At 40.3% G+C, this 23035-nt stretch overlaps 1 protein-coding gene and 1 pseudogene across 3 annotated transcripts in view; one reads left to right on the top strand and one right to left on the bottom strand.

The window, feature by feature from the left end:
• Positions 1–23035, top strand: part of LOC132362586 (protein diaphanous homolog 1-like) — a 54824-nt gene that overhangs the window by 936 nt on the left and 30853 nt on the right. The window contains exon 1 of one of the 3 annotated variants that reach the window (XM_059917327.1): positions 2146–2194. The exons of the other annotated variants lie outside the window; for them this stretch is intronic. Coding sequence (XP_059773310.1) covers positions 2158–2194 — 37 coding nt within the window. The 5' untranslated portion in view covers positions 2146–2157. Of the gene's footprint in view, positions 1–2145; positions 2195–23035 lie in introns of those variants that run through there. 3 annotated transcript variants of the gene reach the window in all.
• LOC132362068 (protein SET-like) lies at positions 18809–20062 on the bottom strand (annotated as a pseudogene).

Below are 23035 nucleotides of genomic sequence, written 5' to 3'. Positions count from 1 at the left end.
GTGGCCTAGTGGTTAGGATTCGGTGCTTTCACTGCAGAGGCCCGGGTTTGATCCCTAGTCAGGGAATCATCCCGCATGCTGCATGGCATGACACAGCCAAAATACAAAAAAAAAAAAAAAAGAAACCTGTGCCTCTGGCAGCCCCTAGTTACGTGTATGTATCTAGGAGTCAAAGATCACAGTGCTCAGGCCTGCCCTCTTGCCCTAGCATTCCAGGCAAAGTTGCCTTTTCCTCTAAGAGATATATCACCTTGTGAACTAAAGTTCAGCTCGGAGAGTTACTTCTACCTGCTGTTAAAAATGCTGTGATAATGACCACTTATACTACTCTAGAATATCAACAAAGACTAGTTGACAATGAAAATCAAAATCAAACTTGCTAAATTTGTAAGTTCACAGAATGTATCCCTGTGTTGGCCTTTGGTGTCATTTCTTTCTGGTGGCTGCATTCTGAGTGCCACTGCAAACGTACACTGACTGGGTCCCTTTTCCTCCCTGCTCTGTTACCATCCTTCTTTTATCCTGTACATTTGTATTGCTGTTGATTGCAGTGGAGTTTTCTGCAGTTTAGTGGTTTGCCTTGGCATTATATTCCCACTGTGAATTGGTATGTAGTGTGTGTGTGTGTGTGTGTGTGTATATATATATATATTTTTTGGCTGCGTTGGGTCTTCATTGCTGTGCAAGGGCTTTTCTCTCTAGTTGTGGCGAGCAGGAGCTACTCTTCATTGCGGTGCTTGGGCTTCTCATTGCGGTGGCTTCTCTTGTTGCGGAGCACGGGCTCTAGGCGTGCGGGCTTCAGTAGTTGTGGTTCGCGGGCTCTAGAGTGTAGGCTCAGTAGTTGTGGCACATGGGCTTAGTTGCTCCGCAGCATGTGAGATCTTCCCAGACCAGGGCTTGAACCCATGTCCCCTGCATTGGCAGGCAGATTCTTAACCACTGCGCCACCAGGGAAGTCCTGGTATGTAGTATTTTTTAAATACCTAAGCAAGACCTTATCTCATCGTTTGTTATTTTCAACAGGGTAACCAAACTTTTTAACGTTCCTTTAGCCTTCAATTTCTGCCCTGGAAACTACTTTCTGTTCATTGATGATTCTAACTTCCTGACAGCTTTGGCTCCCCCCCCACCCTCTTAAATTATTCTTAGAAATCTCTGTATCTTAATCTGAAAGGAATAAGTATGAATTAGTCAATTTAGTTTAGTTTAGTGTCAGTATTGATTTTCATGTAATAATAATCATCATTAGTAGCTTGCTGCTACTTTGACGAAGGACATTTCTAGCTAGTTTTTAAATATCTTTAGTTAGGACTTTCAGGTGTTAAATTGGCACCCTGTCTTAATTTCCCAGTCTTTTTTTTTTTTTTTTTTTAATTTTATTTATTTATTTATTTATTTATTTATGGCTGTGTTGGGTCTTTGTTTCTGTGCGAGGGCTTTCTCTAGTTGTGGCAAGTGGGGGCCACTCTTCATCGCGGTGCGCAGGCCTCTCGCTATTGCGGCCTCTCTTGTTGCAGAGCACAGGCTCCAGACGCGCAAGCTCAGTAATTGTGGCTCACGGGCCTAGTTGCTCCACAGCATGTGGGATCTTCCCAGACCAGGGCTCGAACCCGTGTCGCCTGCATTGGCAGGCAGATTCTCAACCACTGCGCCACCAGAGAAGCCAATTTCCCAGTCTTTTTATTAGGAAGCACTAGAGAAGGTGTTCTTGAAAATTATTAAATCATGAACAATTTTCCAAACATCCTAAATCTTAATCATTTTAAGAAATTCCTGGGAGAGATTTCTTTTTCCTATCAAACAAGTACTCATGGTTTACCCAACTCTAACAGTTATCACATGCAGCGAAACCTTCCTGCTTGTCATCAACCACACTACATCTGTATGTTTCCAGTCATCTTCTCCCAAGAAACAAATACTGCTCCCTTTAAAAATTATTTCTTCTTTGCATTTTCAGTGTTTTACTGACTTTAATTTTTGGTTTAATTTTTTCTTCTACATTTTCTTCCTTTCTTTTCCTTTGAGTTACTCTGCAAATCTATGGTGATGCAAGCAGTATTTGAATGTCAGGGCTTGTTCTAATGTGTATTTCTTGGTGACAGAATAGTTGCTTTGACATCGTGTACATGGGCATCAAGTAGCAGATGGAGGTGCTGCATGTGGACCCGGTGCCACAGTACCCACCGTGATCAGGGTAACTCCTGCTCTGCCTTTCCTGATGCAGTTTTGTTTTTGTTTTTGTTTTTGTTTTTGTTTTTTTTACCTGATGCAGTTTTGAGCCTCCCTCTCTTGGTTGGCAGACTTAATACAGACTCCTCCCAAGTAGCCCCTTTCTTTCAATATGGCCCCCCAAAAACACTTTAGTAAAAAAGACTTTTTAGGCTTCTTAGAGTTTAGGTTTTTATCAGGTAAGGAATTTCAAGCTAAGGAAACTTCAGAGGTGAGGACTCAGAGGATCTAGAGCTCCTCAGTATGAAGGCAAGGTTTACTTTGCTTTTGGTGCTTTGAACATCTCTAGTATAACATTTCAGAATACATTCATTCTTAATCCTTTTTTCAAGTAGATAACCAGTTTCAGTTACCAGGTCTCTCATTCATAGCCTTAATATTGATGGTATAATTAAATGATAGATAAATACTCATTGCCACTCTATAACAATTTCATCTTCCAGATGAAGTAGAGATAGGGGTTAAATAATTTTTTCAAGGCCCTATAGTAAGTGCCAGCGGCAGGATTCAGACTCCAGACTGTGACTCCAAAGTCCTGCTGTAACCCCCTGCTTCCCAGATGTGTATGTCCCTGCCCTAAGAGCTTCTGAAAGCTTAGATCCAGACTGAAGCTTGAGGAAGGAGGTATGCTGGCTTCTGCTACCACCTCATTCATTCTGTCACAAGTATTCTTGAATTGGAAGTGACTCTTATGAGTACAAAAAAGGAACAACATTAGATTAGGGAAAGTAAGATACCAGATATTTAGGGTTGAAGAAGAGGAGCCATGTTCTGATTACAGTATATTCAACTCTAGCAAAACTAATCCAGCTGGAGAAGCACGACATGCATATCTAGTACAGTAGACATCTTGCTTAGATGATTTCAGCCCAGTAGTTGCCAGTCTTGATGAGGAAGTTATCTGGACACAAGGTTTTCATAATATTGCATTGTTTCATCTCTCACTTGCTAAACACAACTCTCTGCTGTTTGTTAAGCATGGCTGTATCCCCCTTATATTTTAGTGGTACCTGAAACCTCCCATATAATGATGGCTCCTCCAGGAATGAACATCAAAGAAAACATCCGCCTTACTCTTGACATCTGCCTCCTGTAGTCAAAGGTCTCCAGCCACTGCTTCATTAAGGTTCAGGAAGATGTGTGCCTTTTACTAAGAAGAGCTAAGAGAGAGGAAATGGTCCTCAAGTTTATACTACAGATTCTTTTATGCATTTTTTTCTCTCTTAAGGATTATTCTCTTGTTTCTAATCTCTTGACTTTCTGTAAATCAGGAATTTACTTAGTTGATTTATTCCTTGACAGAGAATATTTTGAATTTTGATTTGATAGGCAATGCTGTAAAACTTCTAGTCCTTTTTCACTCTCATGCTTATGGTGATCAGCCAGGAGTCTTTTATCATGGTTTCTTTGTTGAATCTGCTTCTTGAATTCCTTGGGAACATGTTCAGTAGTTAAATTTTATTATTTTTCATCTTCTCCTAGGGAGCATTTTCATCACTGTGGTGGCCTCAGGTCATTATTTCTATGTACAAGATAACTAGTTTTTCATTCTGCTTTCCTTCTAACTCTTACTCTCTTTTGTTGATATCATGATCCCATTAAAAGTTTCACCTCTTAAAACATAGGGTGGTAAGTGATAACTGATGTCCTAATACAGTGATGTTTTTCTTTTTAGGTTTATTCCTTCCTTCCAAAATAACTTCTGGACTTGTAAGATCCATAAGCTAATCGTCCTTAGTAGGTGTGCGGCGGTGGACAATATATAGCGTTAGACCCTCTCCCTGTTAAAAGTATGAGATGCATTTCAGGAATTACGAGCATCAGAGCAGTTCTACAAGTGGTTAATAGCAGTAATATTGAAAGAACTCTGGCTAAAAAGTAAGATCCTGGCAAAAAGCTGAGAATTTCATAAACAATAACAGTATTCTAATTAGGATTTGACTGTCGGCTCAGATTCCAAGGTTTGTGCTGTAGTTGCACAAGTCAGAACTATTGGTGACAAGCAGTAGGTTTACCTGTCTACTGCTGTCCCAGAACCTTCTTGCTTAAGGCTTCAGTCTGCAACAGGAGCCTGTGTTGGGGAAGCAATCCCATCTTTCCCAAAAGGGATCTAAGGGTCTTTTTCCTTTTCCCTGTGATCCTTTTCTGTCCACTAGGTAGCACCCACCCAGTTGGGTCTTTATCAGGAAACACCTTAGTGAATCTTTATAGCCTCTGCAACTTTAACCTCTAGAAATAAGATTTTTCTAAGAGCTCATCATGCTCCACCTTAGTCAGTGATTCTTTTGGCAGAAGGGTGTCTGTTTCATCAGTTCCCTACCGTTTCAGGTGTATAGGATTAGGACCAGAAGTGCTGTTCAACTGAACATTTGTCTTTTAATTACTAACTTCTCTTGGATTTTGAGCAGGGTCAGACCGTTAGCTCAAAGCAGTTGGGAAGTTCTGTAATATCAGATAGTACACCCTTGTGATTTAAAAACATAAATCTACCTGTATCACCTGGGGTTATGAGGACTCCTGCATGTGGAATAAGTACCACACTTCCTCTGGGTTGTGATCTCCCATCATCAGTGGTATAAAAGAAGAACCGCAACTACCCCCTCACATATCCCTCTAAACTCCAAACCTTGCCATCACTATTTGCCTTGAACCCACTGGATCTAATATTGTGTCATTTATCTAGGTTTATGTCACTCACCACAGGAAGGCCCAGACTCCCAGGTTACCCTCATCTCCCATACTCGAATCCCCATAGGTTCTGTGTGTCTCCTATTCTGCCTCCTCCTCCCATCCCACCTGAGCTCTTGAAACCTGTCCACTGTGCCCTCTGGAATTCATGGTCCATTACTAACAAAATCTCCTGTATCATCGACTTCACTGTGTTGCTCTAACAGAAACCGGGCTTTCCCTTTTGCCCTCTCATGTGTTGTTTTTTTTCCTTTCATAAACCTCACCCCAATGGACCTGAAGATGGGGTAGATGTCCGCTTTGTTCTTCACTGCCACTTTCAGATCAGTCCACCTTTTTCTTTCCTAAAAACCCATAATTTTGAATCTCATGACATCAAGTCATAATCACCCAATTTCTCTCTTTGTGCTGTCGTCTACTAACACCCCAAGTTATTCCTCTGTAGTACTCCAGTACTCCTTGTTAATTCTTAGCAATTTCTATATAAAAGGGTCATGATCCTCCCAATATTCTGGCCTCACATTTCCTGGCACTCTTCTTTTCTAGTGATCTGTCCTTCACCCCATCTCACCCATCTGTCTTATGGTCATCACCAGAACTGCAGCCCCTCCACGATCTCAGTTTCATACCACCCATCTTCCTTTTTTTTTTTCTTGTGAAAGATACAATTTATGTCCAAAAAATATGTATCCATTGTTGCTGTAAAAACTAGATGTAATGCTAAGTGAAGAGAAATTGAACCATAGTAGCAGCACAAAATAAAATGCTGAAATAGTTTCATTCTAGAGAACCCAAGATATGGTCCCAAAATTCAAAACAGGGTGCTATGGATGTGAGTTTAGAAACAGAAAAAAGATGACAGGGTGTTTCTTAATAGTACCACCTTCTATCTTTTTACCTTGCTGTCTTTGGTACCCTGACCCCAACAATCCTCCAGCCCCACTGAGACGCCACTCCACTTATCCTTCAGTTTTCACTGTCCTTCACCCCCTTGAAGACTTCACTCTCCTCAGGTAAAATTATCATTAATAATTATAATAACCCTTCCCTAGGTTTTTTTTTTTTCTTTCCCCATTTCTCTCTCATTTCATCTTACTTGGTTCGCAAGATCACAGTCCTGGTTAATTCCATTTCTATCCACCCTGCACCTGTAGCTGTGCAAGTGGACACACTGGAGAAAAGGATACAACTTGCTCTCCTTGATACACTTTCTTCTCTTGGCTTTGACAGCAGGGTCTCTTTCCCCTGCCTCACTGGCTGTTTTTTCTCCTGTCTCTCCTCTGCTCAGTTGGCAATGTTGCTTGGCCTTGCCAGGCAACAGATATTAAATATTTCTAGTCTATTCAGTTTCCTACTCTCCTAAATGATTATTTTGCACCTTTTCTCTCCTCAAAAGCCCAACACCTCCCTCATCCTCATTCTCAGTTGAGGATGTTTTCTTTCTATTTCACTGAGAAAATTGAATCAGAAGAGGAGCTTCCACAGACTCCCACCATTACTTTTACCTACTTTCTGTGTCTTCCTCTGTGACTATGTTCCTGTCTAAAGCCAGTTTCTGGGCCAACGTGATATCCTCATTTCAACAAATGTATAGAATACACTGAAAGTATAAAATCTCCTTCTCCCCTCTCGACCATGGTTAACCATACCTTTCATATGCATATGTTATTCTAATAAAGGAATAGGTAAAATCCTTTTCTCCTTTAGTTCAGGGAAGAAAATGTGGGAAATTTTCAAATAGAACCTTACTGGAAAATTAAGGGGCAGGGGAATTAAAAGATAAAATTATAGAAATGTGAGGGTATAGACATATTTTTAATGTAATGTGTGTGATCCCATTTGGTATACACTGCTCTGCCTTTTGCTTGACATGTTTTAGCATCTCTTGAAATCATTAGATATAGATAATATCCTTAAATATCCTTGATATCATTAGATATAGATCTACCTCATTTCTTTTTTCTTCTTTTTTTAAAATTGAAGTATAGTTGATTTACAATGCTGTGTTAGTTTCTGGTGTACAGCAAAGTGATTCAATTATATATATATATATTCTTTTTCATATTCTGCCTCGTTATTTTTAATGGATAGTTGAACTCTGTCAGATAAATAAAATAGTACAAGACGATCCCTTATTGAGAATTTAAATTACTGATTTTTTATATAACAACAAACAATGCTGCCAGAAATATTTTATATTTATCCCTGCATACTTGTATTTCTGCACGGTAAATTCTTAAAAGTAAAATTTCTGGGCCCAAATTACTAGGTGTAGGATTGTACCACTTTACACTTCCACCAGGAATAAGAAACTATCATAATTTCTGATAGGGCAAAAGTGTTACCTTGTTTTAATCTGACCACTAATGAGACTGAACCAAAGGTTATCCTTCATACCTTGACTCTCTCCTCATCTGTAAAATGAGATAGATAAACCTAAAGATACCTTTCAGTTCTAAACTTATGGTTCTCTTACTGTATTTTTCTTTTTTCCTTGAATAAGCTGTCTTTGGTGTTATCTGTCTACATCTCACTCTTGTTTTGAGAGCTTTCTAAGTTCTTGTGTTGGTTTGCTTGTTTTGGTCTGAATTTCATGCTTCTTATCCCATGCTCTGGGGCCAGGCATTAGGACTTCCTCCTTGCTTACAACCAGTATTTGGGTATAGAGAGCTAAACTGGTGTGAAACTTTAAAGCTTTTGCATGAAGGCTGCTGGTATAGATTCCACGGAAGACTTACTGGTGGAGATTTAAGGGAGGGTGTCATCAGATAAAGATAATTAAACTTTAATTCCTTCTAAACTAGAGGAATTTGATATATTTTATCTGCAGTGTGCTCTTCTCCTTTTTCACCACCAGATGGCACATGGAGCTCTTCTATTTTAGATGTGTCATTGTTACGTCTGGTAGTGACGCAGTCACGTTAGAGAGAGGCAACCTCTGTTGTTTTCAAATACACACTGCCTGGTATGCTGCCCTCTACCGGTCAGGAAATTCACTTGGAGGACTGATAAGTAAAACGAAGACAGGAAGCTATAGCTTGCCCTTTAATGAAAGGATCTTGTCCTGTTGCAGCTTGTATTTTTATAGGAGCAATATTCGTGCTCTTTTGGGGGCCCAGAGGCTGGAGAATGCTTTTGAGTTTGTTTTTGTTTTAGTCTGATATTTTCATGAAAGCATAGCCTTCATTTCAGAGGGCTTAAAGAGGGGCTTAAATTTTACCAGTTTGGTAGTTCATTTTGTAATCCCATTATATACACATTCCTAACACCATCTTTGTCTCAATTTCTACTGAATAGCTACTTTAGGCACACAATAGAACTACCCACTGATTATATACTGATAATTTCCCAGGGATACTATACTGAATTAATTTCCTTCAGGGAATTCCCCTAGCCTATCTTGGGTAGAATCTGCTGCTGCAGAAAGGTTTTTACAGTCAACCCTTCTGTCATTTGTTAACTCCTGATTATCTTAAAATAATCCCAGTTTTAGAGCCTCTTTCTAGCTATTCAGACTTTAGTTTGTGCCTCTGTTACTATTCTAGACATACACAGACTGAAACTGTATCTTTTAAACCCAAGGTCCTATCTCCCATTACCTACAGATTCCAGATTTTATTTCTGACAAAATGTTCTTTTATATGGCATTGTCTGAGACTCAGGCCATCTAGTGTGGGATGAGTATTGCCTAAATTTCTGTCATCTTAGTGCAGTTAGTCCTTATCCTTAAATATCTATTTCTACCAGTAATTCCCAAACTTGAGTGTGCATAAGGATTACATGAGGAGTTTGTTAAAGGTATAAATTCCTGGGCTCCATCTCCAGAGATTACAAGTTACAAGGACTGTAGAAGGGTATGTTTTTAACAAGCTCCTCATGGAATACACTAATATGGCTTGATCCATTGCTTCAGTATTTATTTCTTTTTCCATTTTCTGCTCGCTGTCTTCCCACTCTCTGCTGTAGTCTAGAAGCTGCTTTCTACTTTTTCTTGTAATAACATTTTGATGTGTCTATCAGAGTGAGTGTTGTACAATTATCCTTGTTTTTATGGAGGTCATGCATGATCAATTAGGAAACAATGTGACATTTTCTGTTAACTGGTACCACACTTGCTTTTACAAAATTCTTTTCTTGCGTTCCTCCCAGCCAGGTCTCGATAGGCATCTTAGAAGGATGGTTCTGAAGAAGTTCTCTGGAGTCAGTGAAGTAGCTGGGAAGCACTTCAAGACTGACTAGCCTGGAGAGGGTGGATGGAGGGCAGATGATGAGAGGTCTCTCAGGCCCACACAACAAAGGTGGAGCTGTGAGGAACTGGAGGAAGTCCAGATTATGATGAAAGATGTTGCAGCTGTGCAGCTATAACTCTTATTCAAGTTTGGTTGTTCTTTCACCATGGAGACCTGGAGTTGGTAGGGATTAGAGATGTGTGTAGGAAGAGGAATGGGATCTCAGGGGAATGTCAGAGCAGAGCTGGGCTTCGGATGGGTTTTGCAGAAGAGTGATCCAGTGCTCTTGGGCTCCTACTGGAGCCCAGCAGTTCTGCCTCAAAGAAGCACTGTTCTGAGGATCCCTTAGACTCTTTGGGAATCATTCGGTCTGAACTTGCTTTTCTGTTGGTATAGGACAAATCTGCCTCCTAACATGAGGTTGGGCAGACTAGTTTTCAGGGAGTACAGAGGGTGTCTCCACTATAGAATGTTTCCTCTGGGGCTTTTCTTTCTGCATCTCTATTATGTATTTTTTATGTAGGTAATATAGGTAGTTCAGAAGTAAAGATGATATTTTTAAAAAGTCTTAATTCCCTTCCTAGTATTCATGCATCCCAACCTTGTCCCTCCCTCTCTGTGCCATGTAGCTTGTGGGATCTTAGTTCCCTGACCAGGGATTGAACCCGGGCCACAGCAGTGAAAGCACTGAGTCCTAACCACTGGACTTCCAGGGAACTCCCTAGAAGTAACCATTTTTATTAATTTCTTTTAGAGTTTTTGAAAAATGCAATTGTAGCAAATACTAATACAGATTCTTATCCTCCCTCCCCTTACCAAAAGTATTGTCTGTACTGTTCTATACCTTGCTTGTATATCCTGGAGATTTTTCTTATTAGTACATAGAGACCTTTCTCATTTAAAAAAAAATTCTAAATTAAAAATTTTTTTTAGTTATCACTTTTATAATGAACACTACGATAAAACAGAAATACATATAGTAATGAAGTAATCTGTCCTTTTTTTGGAAACAGTCCCTGCAGTAACCCATTTGATCTGATTGCGTCTTAGTGTGCACGTGTCCTTGTGTTCTCCCTGCTTTCCTTGCAAACTCTTTCATGTAACGACTGAACAGTTAGTTACCAACACCAACGCTAAACGTACAGCAATTCATACTAGAGCCTTACAGCCACTGCGGTATGGGGAAGAGAGACTTGAGAATTTCTGCTAAGGGGCCTTCCAGACCTCCAGCTACTTCCCTGGAGTAAGAGCAGAGCTTTGTGTCACTAGCACAGGGACACTATCCATAAAAGGGTATGGCCTTCCTACTTAGTTTTTGTTCTGGAGATAATTGCTGTAGAACTTAATACCCTGTAACTATCCCATTTTATGACTCTGGTCCATCGCCTTTGGAGCAACATGCAAGAATGCTCAAGGTACAGTGTTAGGTGGGAATATGCAGGAAATAATTATATTCAACCCTTACTGCAGTTGTATTTTACAGAAAAAAATGCAGAAGTAAATGTCTGAAAGGGAATATACCAGAATATTATAACAGATTTTGTTAGGGTGCTAGATTTTTTTTCCCTTCAACTTTTCTATACTGTGGTCTCTTATTTTTATAATGGGAAAGACAAAAGGGTTAAGAAGGAAATTTGCTAGTGTCCAGAATGCTTGAAAAGGGGGTTTCTAGAGTATTTGGACCTAATAAATTAATTTCTGCAAGGCAGAGTGCTAATACCCAGTTCTGCAGAGCAGGTAACAGCATCTTTTACTTCATTCTCCCTAATGATCCTAGCTTGCTTCTCTTTGAAAAGCCAGATTACAACTTAAAAAGCTATTTATCCTTTTGTCCGCTCCCCTGGGTAAGGGAGCCCCAGTTACACAACAAAAGGGCATTGGTAGCCCCATGTCTGCAAGATGGGATGGAATCATTCATCCCTCCTGATCCTTCAGCAATCGCAACTCTGTTTACTTAAAGGCAGTGATTTTTTCTCTTGGATCTATTAGATGAGAAGATAAGGCACTCTCCTGTCTGTCTGTGTGTCTTTAAATTTCCTCTTTGCAAGAAAAACTGCTAAAATCCTTCCAAGAAGAACGTCCCCCTTTTCCTATTCTCCTTGCATTCCTGTTCTGCTTGCATTTTTCTTTTCAGCCACGGGGCGTGCGCAGTTGAGCCATTTTGGCTCAGGTTCCAGATTGTGAGGTCAGAGACCAGGGATTGGAGGAGACTATCAGGTGACTTTCTGTAACAGTGATGATGGTCCTGCCCTCATCCCCACCCCTTCCCCCTCCCCTCCGCCCACCCTTTCCTGGCTTCCACCTTAGGAACAAAGAAAGGAAAAAACCAGCAGTGTGACGAAAACCAGCAGCTGCATCTGCAGACTCAGGCTGGGGGCTGGGTGTTTATTCCATCTGTTCTCTTTGTTATGCTTTTACCCTGTTACTTCCCCTCCCAAAACCCAGAATAAAATGGAGGGTATTTCTAGAATCCTTTGTTACAGAGAATGGCTTAGAATTCTGCAGTTTACTCCGTGTTTAGGTTGGGGGGTGAGGGAGGTAGGCTGAGCAGAGATTAAAACTGTTCCCAGCACCTAGGAAAAGATGAACGTATTTTGTCTTCTCATTCCGTTTTGTCCCAGAATTCCTATTTAATGTCAGATACAGTGACAGAGGCTTATCACCCATTCTTTCTAATTATTAAAACAATGCTGCCTAATAGGTATTATCTTCATTTTATAACCGACAGATATGAAGTATAGAATAGTTAACATGTCCTTTGCTTACTGAGAGCTTATAGCAAGTAAATACCAAGCCAGGATTTGACCCCAGGTCTGCTGGGCTCAGAATCCAGCATTATTGAAGGCAGTGGCAAGAAGGCAGGAATGTCAGAAAAACCTGAGATGCTAGCTGCTGGGGACTGTCCTGGCACTGTGACAGTGTTCTTTGCTTTTCACCAGTGACCAGTGTCCTGATTTCTTCAACAAGTAAATCTCAAGGGATAAAAGGAGATGGAAGGGAACATATAGGTTAAAAGAGAATCTAAAAATATGTCAACCCCTTATTCAGATCCTGATTCATTTTTTTAAGGAAGGAAAAGTCTTTATTCCCAGCACCTTATTTTGATGCCTTTTCTCCTGCCCTCTCCTGCGCCTGTTCCCTTACATAAACCTGTCCTACCCTTTTGCTGACTTGCTTGGGGCAGTGCCTGTCCTTCTAGCCCCTACCCACCCACATCTCTGAAGCTGATCTCGTTGTTAGCACTCCCTTATTGAGTCACCATCCTGGGTGTGCTGGGAAAGTATCTGTGAGAAGCTCAATGACTGTATTGTCTAAATGAGCAAATGCTTGTGAAGTGCCCAGATTCTGAACGCTGCTTTTCTGCCACCCTTTCACACTTCTGTTTGCCTCCTTCTTGCTAACTCAGCACTTGGTTCTTGTAGATTTGGAATTCTGTCTGGCTTTGTTCTTGACCTTCAGATTTATCCATCTCTGCCACTTTGCTCCATCCTTCCTTACAGCTTGCACATCCATGATGGCCCAGTTCTGTTGGATTTAGCAGATAGGTATTTATTTTGGCGAAGAGGTCAGTGATAGAAATCTGGTTACCTTTAGGCAGGAATAACAGCTGTTCAACTGTCATGCTGTTTATCTGTTCCCCCCCACCTCCCACCGAGGTGTATACCTACGAGTGGCTTTGAGGTACTGAATTATTCCCCCCCGTGCATATTGCAGCTATGGGGAGTATAAAGTTGAAATCCCCCACATGGGCAGCTTCTTACATTAGTACATGATAGGGCCCTCTTGCTCTGTCCCCTTCCCAGAATCAAAGAGTTAGTGTAGAGCTTAATAGACATGGTTTATTGTATGCTGGGTGGACTTGGTGATTCTATAACTATGTTATCCTCACAGAAAGTTTGTTGTTATTTCCTAGAGGTCTAACTAAGTATTCTAATCTTTCAGATATGCTAGGGAGACCTAGGCCTCTTCCACAAAGACCCTATTTTTTAGAGAGAACTGTAGTGGTACCAGAGTCCACTTTTTTCTTTACTTCCTGTTATGATTCTGTGCTCGTGTGTGTTGTACGTATTGCCATTGTCTCACTTTGTGGACATTGGATAAACTCACGTGTTTGTGCTGCCTCATTTAAGGAGTGGAAACCGTTGGTGCCTTAGATCCACAGATTTTTCAACATATTTCTGCTTTTTCCATCTTTCTCGTGTGTTCTCTTTTAGTCATAAAGTATTTGGTTTACTCAAGGGAGCTGTAACATAAGACTATGGAGGGTGTTCCCTGTAGAATAGGGACAAATGCCGCAGGCTTCATCCTGGGCAGAGCAAGTAGCGTGTGGTCCTGAGACAATAAGTGAGAATTAAGGATAGGTGGAGTTGTTTTATAGATCAGCCTGAATCTTTCATCCCTTCGGGTGTAACTGGCGTTAGAGCCAGTCTGTGTTCTCAGCAGTTATTTCACCAAAGTCCTTTTTCCTATCCCACTTAGTCACTCCCACCTGTGATTCTTAGGAACTTAGTTGCCAGGATGTCAGGCAACTCCCCACTCCTCCATTTCCTGTTTGTGGTCTTCATTGAGAGAAGCCTGCAACAGGAATTCCTGAGGAAGTGATGGCTATAGCTGTGGGACTCCGGGGGCCATTAGCTCTTTCTTAAGTTGGGGAATACGGTGCTGAGATGGACCTCCCTTCCGTTCTGCAGGCTCTTAGAAACTGTTAATAATCATAACCAAAGTGTAACTGGGACTCAGGCTGCTGTTGTGCCTTGACTCTGCTGTCTTTAGAAACTGAGAATTATCTTCCTTTCTTAGCCTCAATTTCTACTCTCTGAAATTTAGAATTAAAACATAATTTTCAAGATTCATGGCAAAATTGCTTGGACTCTGTAGGATTGATTCTTTTGACATATGCAAAAATAGCAAAAAAAGAAAAATAGGGTCCGTGTGTTGGACAGCAGGGGGTGCCCTTTCCCTTCGCTTTATTGCCTGGCACTCCCTGCTGCATTCAGCCATTTTAGATAGATTGTTCTTGCTCCCAGCTAACTCCATTTTGTGTTTGTGACGCAGGAAAAAAAAATTCTGCGAGGGAGGAGCCTGGCTGGGGGAGGGAGTGAGACAGGCTGAGGCAGGGCTCCAGCACTTTACTCAGCACTTGTTCATCAGGGACCTACCTTGCTGCAGGCTGCCTGCATCCTGAGCAATAGATGCGGCAGGTCCCTGCCGGCTGAGCAAAGAACAGAGTGACGCCTGGCTACTGGACGCCTACTAACCACGGCAGGGGGCTGGTTTTGCGGCAGCACGCAGGACATCCCCTTTGCCCTATAAAGAATCTAAGCCTGGCTTCGGTGGTTTTTACCACGGAGATATTTAGGCTGGTATCCTCAATTAAAGAATCGGCTAAGAAGAAAAGATACCTTTTCTCTGAGTTGTCTGAGAAGAATCAGATGCCCTAGTGACTTCAGGGAAACAATCCGAGTTAAAAAAACAACTTTTATTTTTGAAAATGTAACCTCTCCCCACACACATATATAATACGTACATACACACACACACATACACACACACACACACACACACACACACACACACACACACACATATGCAAAGAGAATAGTATGAATACCTGTCTCCATCACCCAGTTTCAAAACTTAACTCATGGCCAGTCTTCTTTCATGTACCTGCATCAGCCTCCTCTTCACCACCCCAGTTATTGTAAAGCATATATCATTTAATATCCTTAAGTAGTTGAGAATGTGTATGAAAAAATAAGGACTTTTTAAAAAAAGAGAGAATTGTATTATCACATCTGAAAAATTCTTTAATATCACATATCCACTCAGTGTTCCTGAAGTAGTATTTTTTTAAGTTTGTTCATCTGAATGAGAGCCACACACAGTCTATACATTACAACTGGTTGATGTCTCTATAGATTCCCTCTCTAGCTTGCCTTGTCTCTTATTTTTTTATCTTGCAGTTTGTGTATAGACTTAATTTCTTAAGGAGAGAGGGAGGATCTCTCAGGTTGGGATTGAGAAGATTCAGAGCCAAACTTCTCTTCTTCACACAGTGGAGCCTCCCATCTTCAGGATTTCCCCAGAGGTGATGGGAGAGGAGGTGAAGACGCAGTGCTCTGCAGCCTTCAGAGGGAGAAGGGACTGGAGTCTTTTACTAGGAGAGTGGCTTGTTTCTCCTGACATGATAGCCTGTTACCTACCCAAAGTCTTTAAAAAAGTTTGCAGACTGCTCTCAACAGAGAACATGGTCACAGTGGACCATGCTGTTTCCCGGGAATTAAAGGAGAGGTTTTAAGTTTTGGGACAGCAAATTTACCTGTTCTTTAAAAGCTGCATCTCTAGAGTGATTCCAGGTCCTCAGCTTTATCTCCCAAACCTTTCTTTTTACTTAATTGGCAGCCTTTCTCCCTGATCAGACTTAATTAGTTAGTAATACTTCATAGACTGTTCTACAGAAAGGAAAAATACCATGTTGTGTGGGGAACGGGCACATGTGAAAATTCTTTCATGGCTTCAGGATTATAACATCCCCATGACCTTGTTGGAGATAACCCCAGGGACGGACCTGGATGCAGATGATGAGATGAAAGCTCTTGATGTTCTTTCTCCCCTTTTGGAAATGGGTCAGTGACTCTGACTTTCAGCAGGCACAGCAGGCAGTCTATTCCCTTGCTTTGTGGGAGAGCACAGGTTACAGAAGGGAAGGTGCAGTAGCTGACTTCTTGGCAAGGCTGGCAGGGCAGTGGTGAAGTCTGGTCCTTGGAGACTAGGTTGGCCAAGTGCCTAGTTTGGAAGCTGTAGTTCCCATTAACCAAAGTGCTAATTTTTAGGTTGTCTCTTCATGTTTAAACTTTTTGTGGTTAAATATAATAAAAATATAGGAAGTAACATAAAACAGATGTGCAACTTAGTGAATTATTATAAGGTGAATACCCTTGAAATGTCACATGTCCGGAGATAGAAACTTTCCAGGAGACTCCTAGGAACATCCATGTGCCTCTTCTCCTCTAAAAGAAACCAAAATCCCGACTTAAGGTATGGTCTCCATTTTTTGAAAAAGCTTTATCACCCAAGTTTATATTCCTGAACACTATAGTTTAGTTCTACCCATGTTTTTTAATGTCTTCTTTATGTCTTAAATCTATTGGCTTTTTCCGCTTTCTCTTTTTTTTCCCCTTGCAGTTAATTTGTTGTAAAAACTGTATCATTTGTCTGTAGAGTTTCCCATAATATCAACTTTGCGATTGTATTCGCATAGTGTAGTGTGTAATTTCTGTCCTGTGTATTTGGTGTAAATTGGTAATTGGATCTAGAGGCTTAATCAGAACCAGGCTCCATTTGTTTGTCTTTCACCAAGACTTCTTCGTAATAGGTGTTAGGTTCCTCTTCAGAAGGCACATAATATGTGACTGTCCCCTCTGTGATGTTAGCAGCTGTTGATTCTCAGTACATAGATCTGTTCATTCATTACGATTGCAAAATGGTGCTACGCCAAACAAAAGGAATTCCTTATATATTCTAGATATAAGTCCTTTGTCACAAACATCTTCTCTGACTTTGTGGCTTTTCACTTTTTTTTTTTTAAATAAATTTATTTATTTATTTTTGGCTGCATTTGGTCTTCATTGCTGCGCACGGGCTTTCTCTAGTTGCAGCAGGCAGGGGCTACTCTTCATTGTGGTGTGCAGGCTTCTCATGGCGATGGCTTCTCTTGTTGCAGAGCATGGGCTCTAGGCGCTTGGGCTTAAGTAGTTGTGGCACGTGGGCTCAGTAGTTGTGGCTCACGGGCTTAGTTGCTCCACGGCATATGGGATCTTCCCGGACCAGGGCTTGAACCCGTGTCCCCTACATTGACAGGCGGATTCTTAACCACTGAGCCACAAGGGAAACCCACTTTTTTTTTTTTTTTTAACCATGTCTCAATGAACAGAAGTTCTTTATATAAAGTGCTTAGATTTACCAGTGTTTTCCTTTATGAGTAATGCGTCTTGTGGCTTATTTAAGAAATCCTTTAGTCATTAAGATAATTAATCCTATAGCTTTTCCATTCACATTAAGGTTTTTGGTTTTTTTAATTAATTAATTAATTAATTAATTTATGACTGTGTTGGGTCTTTGTTTCTGTGCAAGGGCTTTCTCTAGTTGCGGCAAGCGGGGGCCACTCTTCATTGCGGTGCGCAGGCCTCTCACTGTCGTGGCCTCTCTTGTTGCGGAGCACAGGCTCCAGACACGCAGGCTCAGCAATTGTGGCTCACAGGTCTAGTCGCTACGCGGCATGTGGGATCTTCCCAGACCAGGGCTCAAACCCGTGTCCCCTGCATTGGCAGGCAGACTCTCAACCACTGCACCACCAGGGAAGCCCCAACACGTTAAGGTTTTTAATTGACCTGTAGTTGATTTATTTGCATATGGGTACAATTTCTTTTTTCATACGGACACTTAGTTCCAGTCCCACTTATTGGGAAGTCTGACATGCTCAGTCTGTTATATCAAGTGCTCTTTTATGCCTGGGTCTGTTTTCTGGACTGTGCTCTCCTTCTTGTTGATCATTTTGTCTATCCCAATGCCGGTACCATACGATCTTGATTTATTACGGTTATAAAGTGTATTAATCTCCTATCTTTTGCTGCTTTTCCAAGAATGTCTTAGCTCTTCTTCTTTGTATTTCCATATAAATTTTAGAATCAGCTTGTCAACTTAAAAAAAGAACCCTGTTGGGATTTTTATTCTACTGACTCTATAAATCAATCTGGGAAGAATTGGTATCTTCTTATCAAGTCTTTTAATCTATGGATCTTAAAATCTACATTCACTTATTTATCATTTTTAATGTTTTTCAGAAAAGCTCTATTGTTTCTCTTAGAGGTCTTATACAACTTTTATGAAATTTATTCCTAGGTACTTCATATTTTTATATGATATTTAAAGTTTCTCTTTTTGTGTGTGTGTACACATTTAGTTTTATTGTAACAAAGCAACTTGTACACTTTTAACGTTTAAAACTGAGCATCATCTTTCCTTTCCAGTGAAACAAAAAGAAAAATTTAAAAATAAACAGGAACAAAATTACAATAGAGAATGTCAATTGCAAATAAGATCCTACAGGTTCTGCTGATTCTCCCATCGAGTGGCAGGGCTCAAGTCATCATTAGGAGAGAATTTTATTTTAAAAGTGTCATCTTAAACTGCAAGGATGTCCGTTAAACATCACAATTAAACATGCCAAAGGAGAAGCCATGTTGTCAAAATGCCCACTTAACCCACCCAAACATCTCAAACCCACCCTTTGCTGACCTTCTATAACCCCATTTTTTTAAGTTTTTTTTTTTTCTTTTTTTAAACAAGAGAAAGTAGACAGATACATGTTGGTAAATGCTAACTGTCCATATTCACATAGAGACACAGTGTAATCTCTGAGCCCAATATACAGAGAAAGGAGGAAAAAAGCTAGAATTCTATGCACTACTACACAGGGGCCTAGCACCCTCCAGCTTCCAGCAGAGCTAAGGGAGCAGAAGGTTTTTCTTTTTTCCCACAGAGCATGGTGGTGTTGATTCCATAAAGCTTTTGTTGAGACAGGAAGGGATAAAAATGAATTTGGAACAGAAAGGGGTAGAGATTCTTTTCCCACTGAATTCCGCTCAAGGTATTTTCCCCCCAAATTAGTTGTGAGACATGGTATAAAGGAGAAAAGAGACCTCAAAAACAGGGCAACTGAGCACAAGAGGAGAAGGAGAAAAAAAAAAAAAAAGACTGCAACTTGCTCCCAGGGACTGGAGAAAATTAAAAAAGGAAGGTTGGAATCCATCAGTGTTCCATTAGTCATCTTCTCCTTCATCTTCCTCTCCTTCCTCCCCCTCATCATCATCTTCATCTTCTTCACCTTCATCCTCATCCCCTTCTTCATCAGTATCTTCCAATCCTTCTTCCTCTTCATCATCATCATCATTGTCATCTTCTTCTCCTTCCCCTTCCTCATCATCCATGTCTGGAACCAAGTAGTACTGTAATGGATTTGGCCAAATATCATCTTTGATGACCTCTCCTAACTCATCTGCACCTGCATCAGAATGATCAGTAAACCAGGTGAAGAAGCTTTCTGGTTCCTCATGCTGTCTCTTCCTGCTGGCTCTATTCTACGTTTGACTTGAACGTTTTGTCAAATCCTTTCCGGATTTCCATTTGATTTCAGTGGACTTTGAAGATGGATCACCACTCTCATTCAGATGAAATTCTTTGGAGAGAACTTTATTTTCGAAGTAAGGGTTTTCATCAAGATAAAAATCTATTCTGTATTTAATATCTTCAAATTCTGTCACTTCGACTCTTGTCAAATAATGCAGCGCCTCCTCATCCTCCTTCCCAAGCAGTGCAGACGCTTGTAGATGGTTAACAAATGTTGTTACCCCAAAATTTGGGATTTTGGCGATCAATTCCGATCTCTTCTGAAAAAATGGTTGGCGGAGTTTGTTATATTTCTGTTCTACTTTCAAAATCTCCTCACTGGCTTGTTCGTTAAGTCTGTCTGTTTCATTTTGTACTTCATCAATATGTTCAATTGCTTCTTGCTGTTCTTTTTGGAGGGGAGGCGGCGGCGGGCGGGTAGGCAGCTCTGCTCCCTCACGCTCCGCGCTCCAGCTCGCTGCTCAGATCTGCCCTAGCCGCCTCCTCCTCCACCTCCTCCTCTTAAAATTTCTTTATCTATAGATTCTTTGGGATTTTCTTATATTGATAATCAGTATCTTCACATGAGAGTGTTATTTCTTCTTTTCTAATGCTTAAGATTTTTTTCTTGCCTTACTGCACTGGCTCAAACCTCCAGCCAGTGTTGCTGAATGAAGTGGTAATGATGAATATTCTTCTCTTGCTCCTAATCTCAAAGACAAAGTTTTCAACATTTTACCTTTAAGCATGGTTTTTGCCTTCAACTTTTGGTAAATACGCTGTCAAATTAAGGAAGTTCTCTTGTATTCCTAGTTTGCTGAGAGTATTTTTCATGAATGGGTACTGAATTTGATCAAATGCTTTTTTGTACTGTTAGGATTATCACATAATTTTTCTTCTTCAATCTGTAATTGTGGTGAAGCATAATAATTGGCTTCTGTTACACTAATCTTTTTTTTTTTTAACATCTTTATTGGAGTATAATTGCTTTACAATGGTGTGTTAGTTTCTGCTTTATAACAAAGTGAATCAGTTATACATATACATATGTTCCCATATCTCTTCCCTCTTGCATCTCCCTCCCTCCCACCCTCCCTATCCCACCCCTCTAGGTGGTCACAAAGCACCGAGCTGATCTCCCTGTGCTATGCGGTTGCTTCCCACTAGCTATCTATTTTACGTTTGGTAGTGTATATATGTCCATGCCACTCTCTCACTTTGTCACAACTTACCCTTCCCCCTCCCCATATCCTCAGTTCCATTCTCTAGTAGGTCTGTGTCTTTATTCCGGTCTTGCCACTAGGTTCTTCATGACCTTTTTTTTTTTCCTTAGATTCCATATATATGTGTTAGCATACTGTATTTGTTTTTCTCTTTCTGACTTACTTCACTCTGTATGACAGACTCTAACTCCATCCACCTCGCTACAAATAACTCAATTTCGTTTTGTTACACTAATCTTGCATTCCTAAAATAAATCCAATTTGGGCATTATTTATTATCCTTTTTATTTTATATTGTTTAATCCAGTTTGCTGGTATTTCAAGAATTTTATGCCTATGTTTATGAGTAAAAGTAACCTATGATTTTTTGTTCTTTTACATTTTGCTATTAAGATTATACTAGCCTCATAGTGTGACTTGAGGAATATTTCCATTTTCTATACTGTGGAAGAATTTTTACATAAGATTAGGGGAATTATTTATTCCTTGACTGTTTGAAATAATTGGCTGGCAAAGTCATCTGGGTCTCCTAGGAAACACTGACTACCAATTTAATAGCTTTCATAGTTATAGGGACTGATCAGGTTTTCTCTTATTGAGTCAGTTTTGGTTAAGATACATTTTTCTAGAAATTTGTCCATTTCATCTAAATTCTCACATATATTTTGTATGAAATTATTTATTTTAATGCCTGAAGCATATTTATTCATTTCCATTTTTGTTTTTCTTTTTTGTGGTGCTTGTTCCCGACGTTGGATGCCTAATTACTCTCTCATTTTTAAATACTGATCAGTCTCACCAGAGGTTTTCTGAATTTACGAGTCTTAAAAAAAAAAAAAAAAAAAGAACTATTGGCTTTGTTAATCTCTGTTATAGATCATTAATTTCTGCTTTTACCTGTATTTTCTTTTAAAATTTTTCTTTAGGGTTTATTTTACTGTTCTAATTCTAATTTCTTGAAATGAGTAGTTAACTCATTAGTTTTTGGTCTTTTTTATTTTTTTCCATATATGTGTTTGACACTAAGTTTCTGTTTTAGGTGTAGCCCTTAAGTTTTAATAGGAAGTGTATTAGCTTATTAAGGCTGCCATAGTGTACCACGGACATGGTGGCTTAAAAAACAGATATTTATTTCTCATAGGTCTGGAGGGTAGAAGTCCTAGATTTAGGTGTCAGCAGTTCTGGTTTCTTCTGAGGCGTTTTCCCTTGGGTTGCATATGCTGCCTTCTCACCATGTCTTCACATGGTCTTTTCCTATGTGCCTGCATTCCTGGTGTCTCCTTGTCTGTCCAGATTTTTCTTCTTACAGGGACGCCAGTCAGGTTGAGCAGGGTCCACCCTAAGAGCCTCCTTTTAACTTAATCACCTCTTTAAAAACCCTGTCTCCAAATACAGCCATATTCTGAAGCACCGGGTGGTGGCGGGTGCAGGCAGGGGGCCATGGGGCATGTTAGGGCTTCAACATATGAACTTGGGAGGAACACTACTCGGTCCATAACAGGAAGCATTTTTATTATTCAGTCCAATAAATTTTGATTTTCATTATGATTTCTTTTCATGGGTTATTTAGAAGTACTTTATTTCTAAATATATGGAATGTATTAATTTCCTATTGCTGCTATAACAAATTACCACAAATTTAGTGACTTAACAGGAATATAAATTTATTTGGAGTCCACAGTCCTAATATCAAGGTTTTGACAGAGCTGTGTTTCCTTTGGAGGCTTTAGGGGAGAATCCGTTTCCTTGCCTTTTCCAGCTTCTAGAGGCTGCCTGCATTCCTTGGCTTAGGGCCCCTTCTCCATCTTCAAAGTTAGCATCATAGCATCTTCATATCTCTATCTCTGTCTCTCTCTTTCTCTCCTCTGCTTCTGTCACCATGTCTCTTCTCTCGCTGTGACCCTCCTACCTCCTTCTTATAAGGATCCTTGTAATTACATGGGATCAACCAGGTAATCCAGAATAATCCTCTCATCTCAAGATCAACTTTACCACACCTGCAATGTACTTTTTGTATGTAACATTGAATTAGGATGTGGATATCTTTGGGGAACCATTATTCTGTCTACCCCTGTGAGTTCTCAGGATTTTTTTTTAAATGTCTTATTAATTTCTAGCTAGTTGCATTTTGGTCAGTGCTCTTGTTTTTTGTTTTTGGGGGGTTTTTTTTGCTTTTTGCTTTGCTTTTCTTTTTTATATGAAATCAGCAAGCCACAAAGAAAAAAAGATTTTAAAAAAAGAGAAGAGGTGGGGGGAATAAAAAGGAAAGTAATTGCTGAGGTGATTTCATACCTTGAGGTAGTTTACTTCGCACAGCATTACCTGATGGACTCCACCCACATGTCATGGTTGTCTGGTTGTTACTGTTATTGTTGCAACGTCAGAAGAAGGGGAGTCCAAACATGGGCTCTTCCACGTGCAGAGAGGGCTTCCTCCCTTCCCAGCATACTTGATAGCATTGTCCAAGGTAGCTAAAGTGCACCACCTGGCTAATATGCA

This window comes from Balaenoptera ricei, chromosome 3 (assembly GCF_028023285.1).
Source record: "Balaenoptera ricei isolate mBalRic1 chromosome 3, mBalRic1.hap2, whole genome shotgun sequence".
In the NCBI taxonomy this organism is placed as follows: Eukaryota; Metazoa; Chordata; class Mammalia; order Artiodactyla; family Balaenopteridae; genus Balaenoptera; species Balaenoptera ricei.
This window is presented reverse-complemented; position numbering and strand designations above follow the sequence as displayed.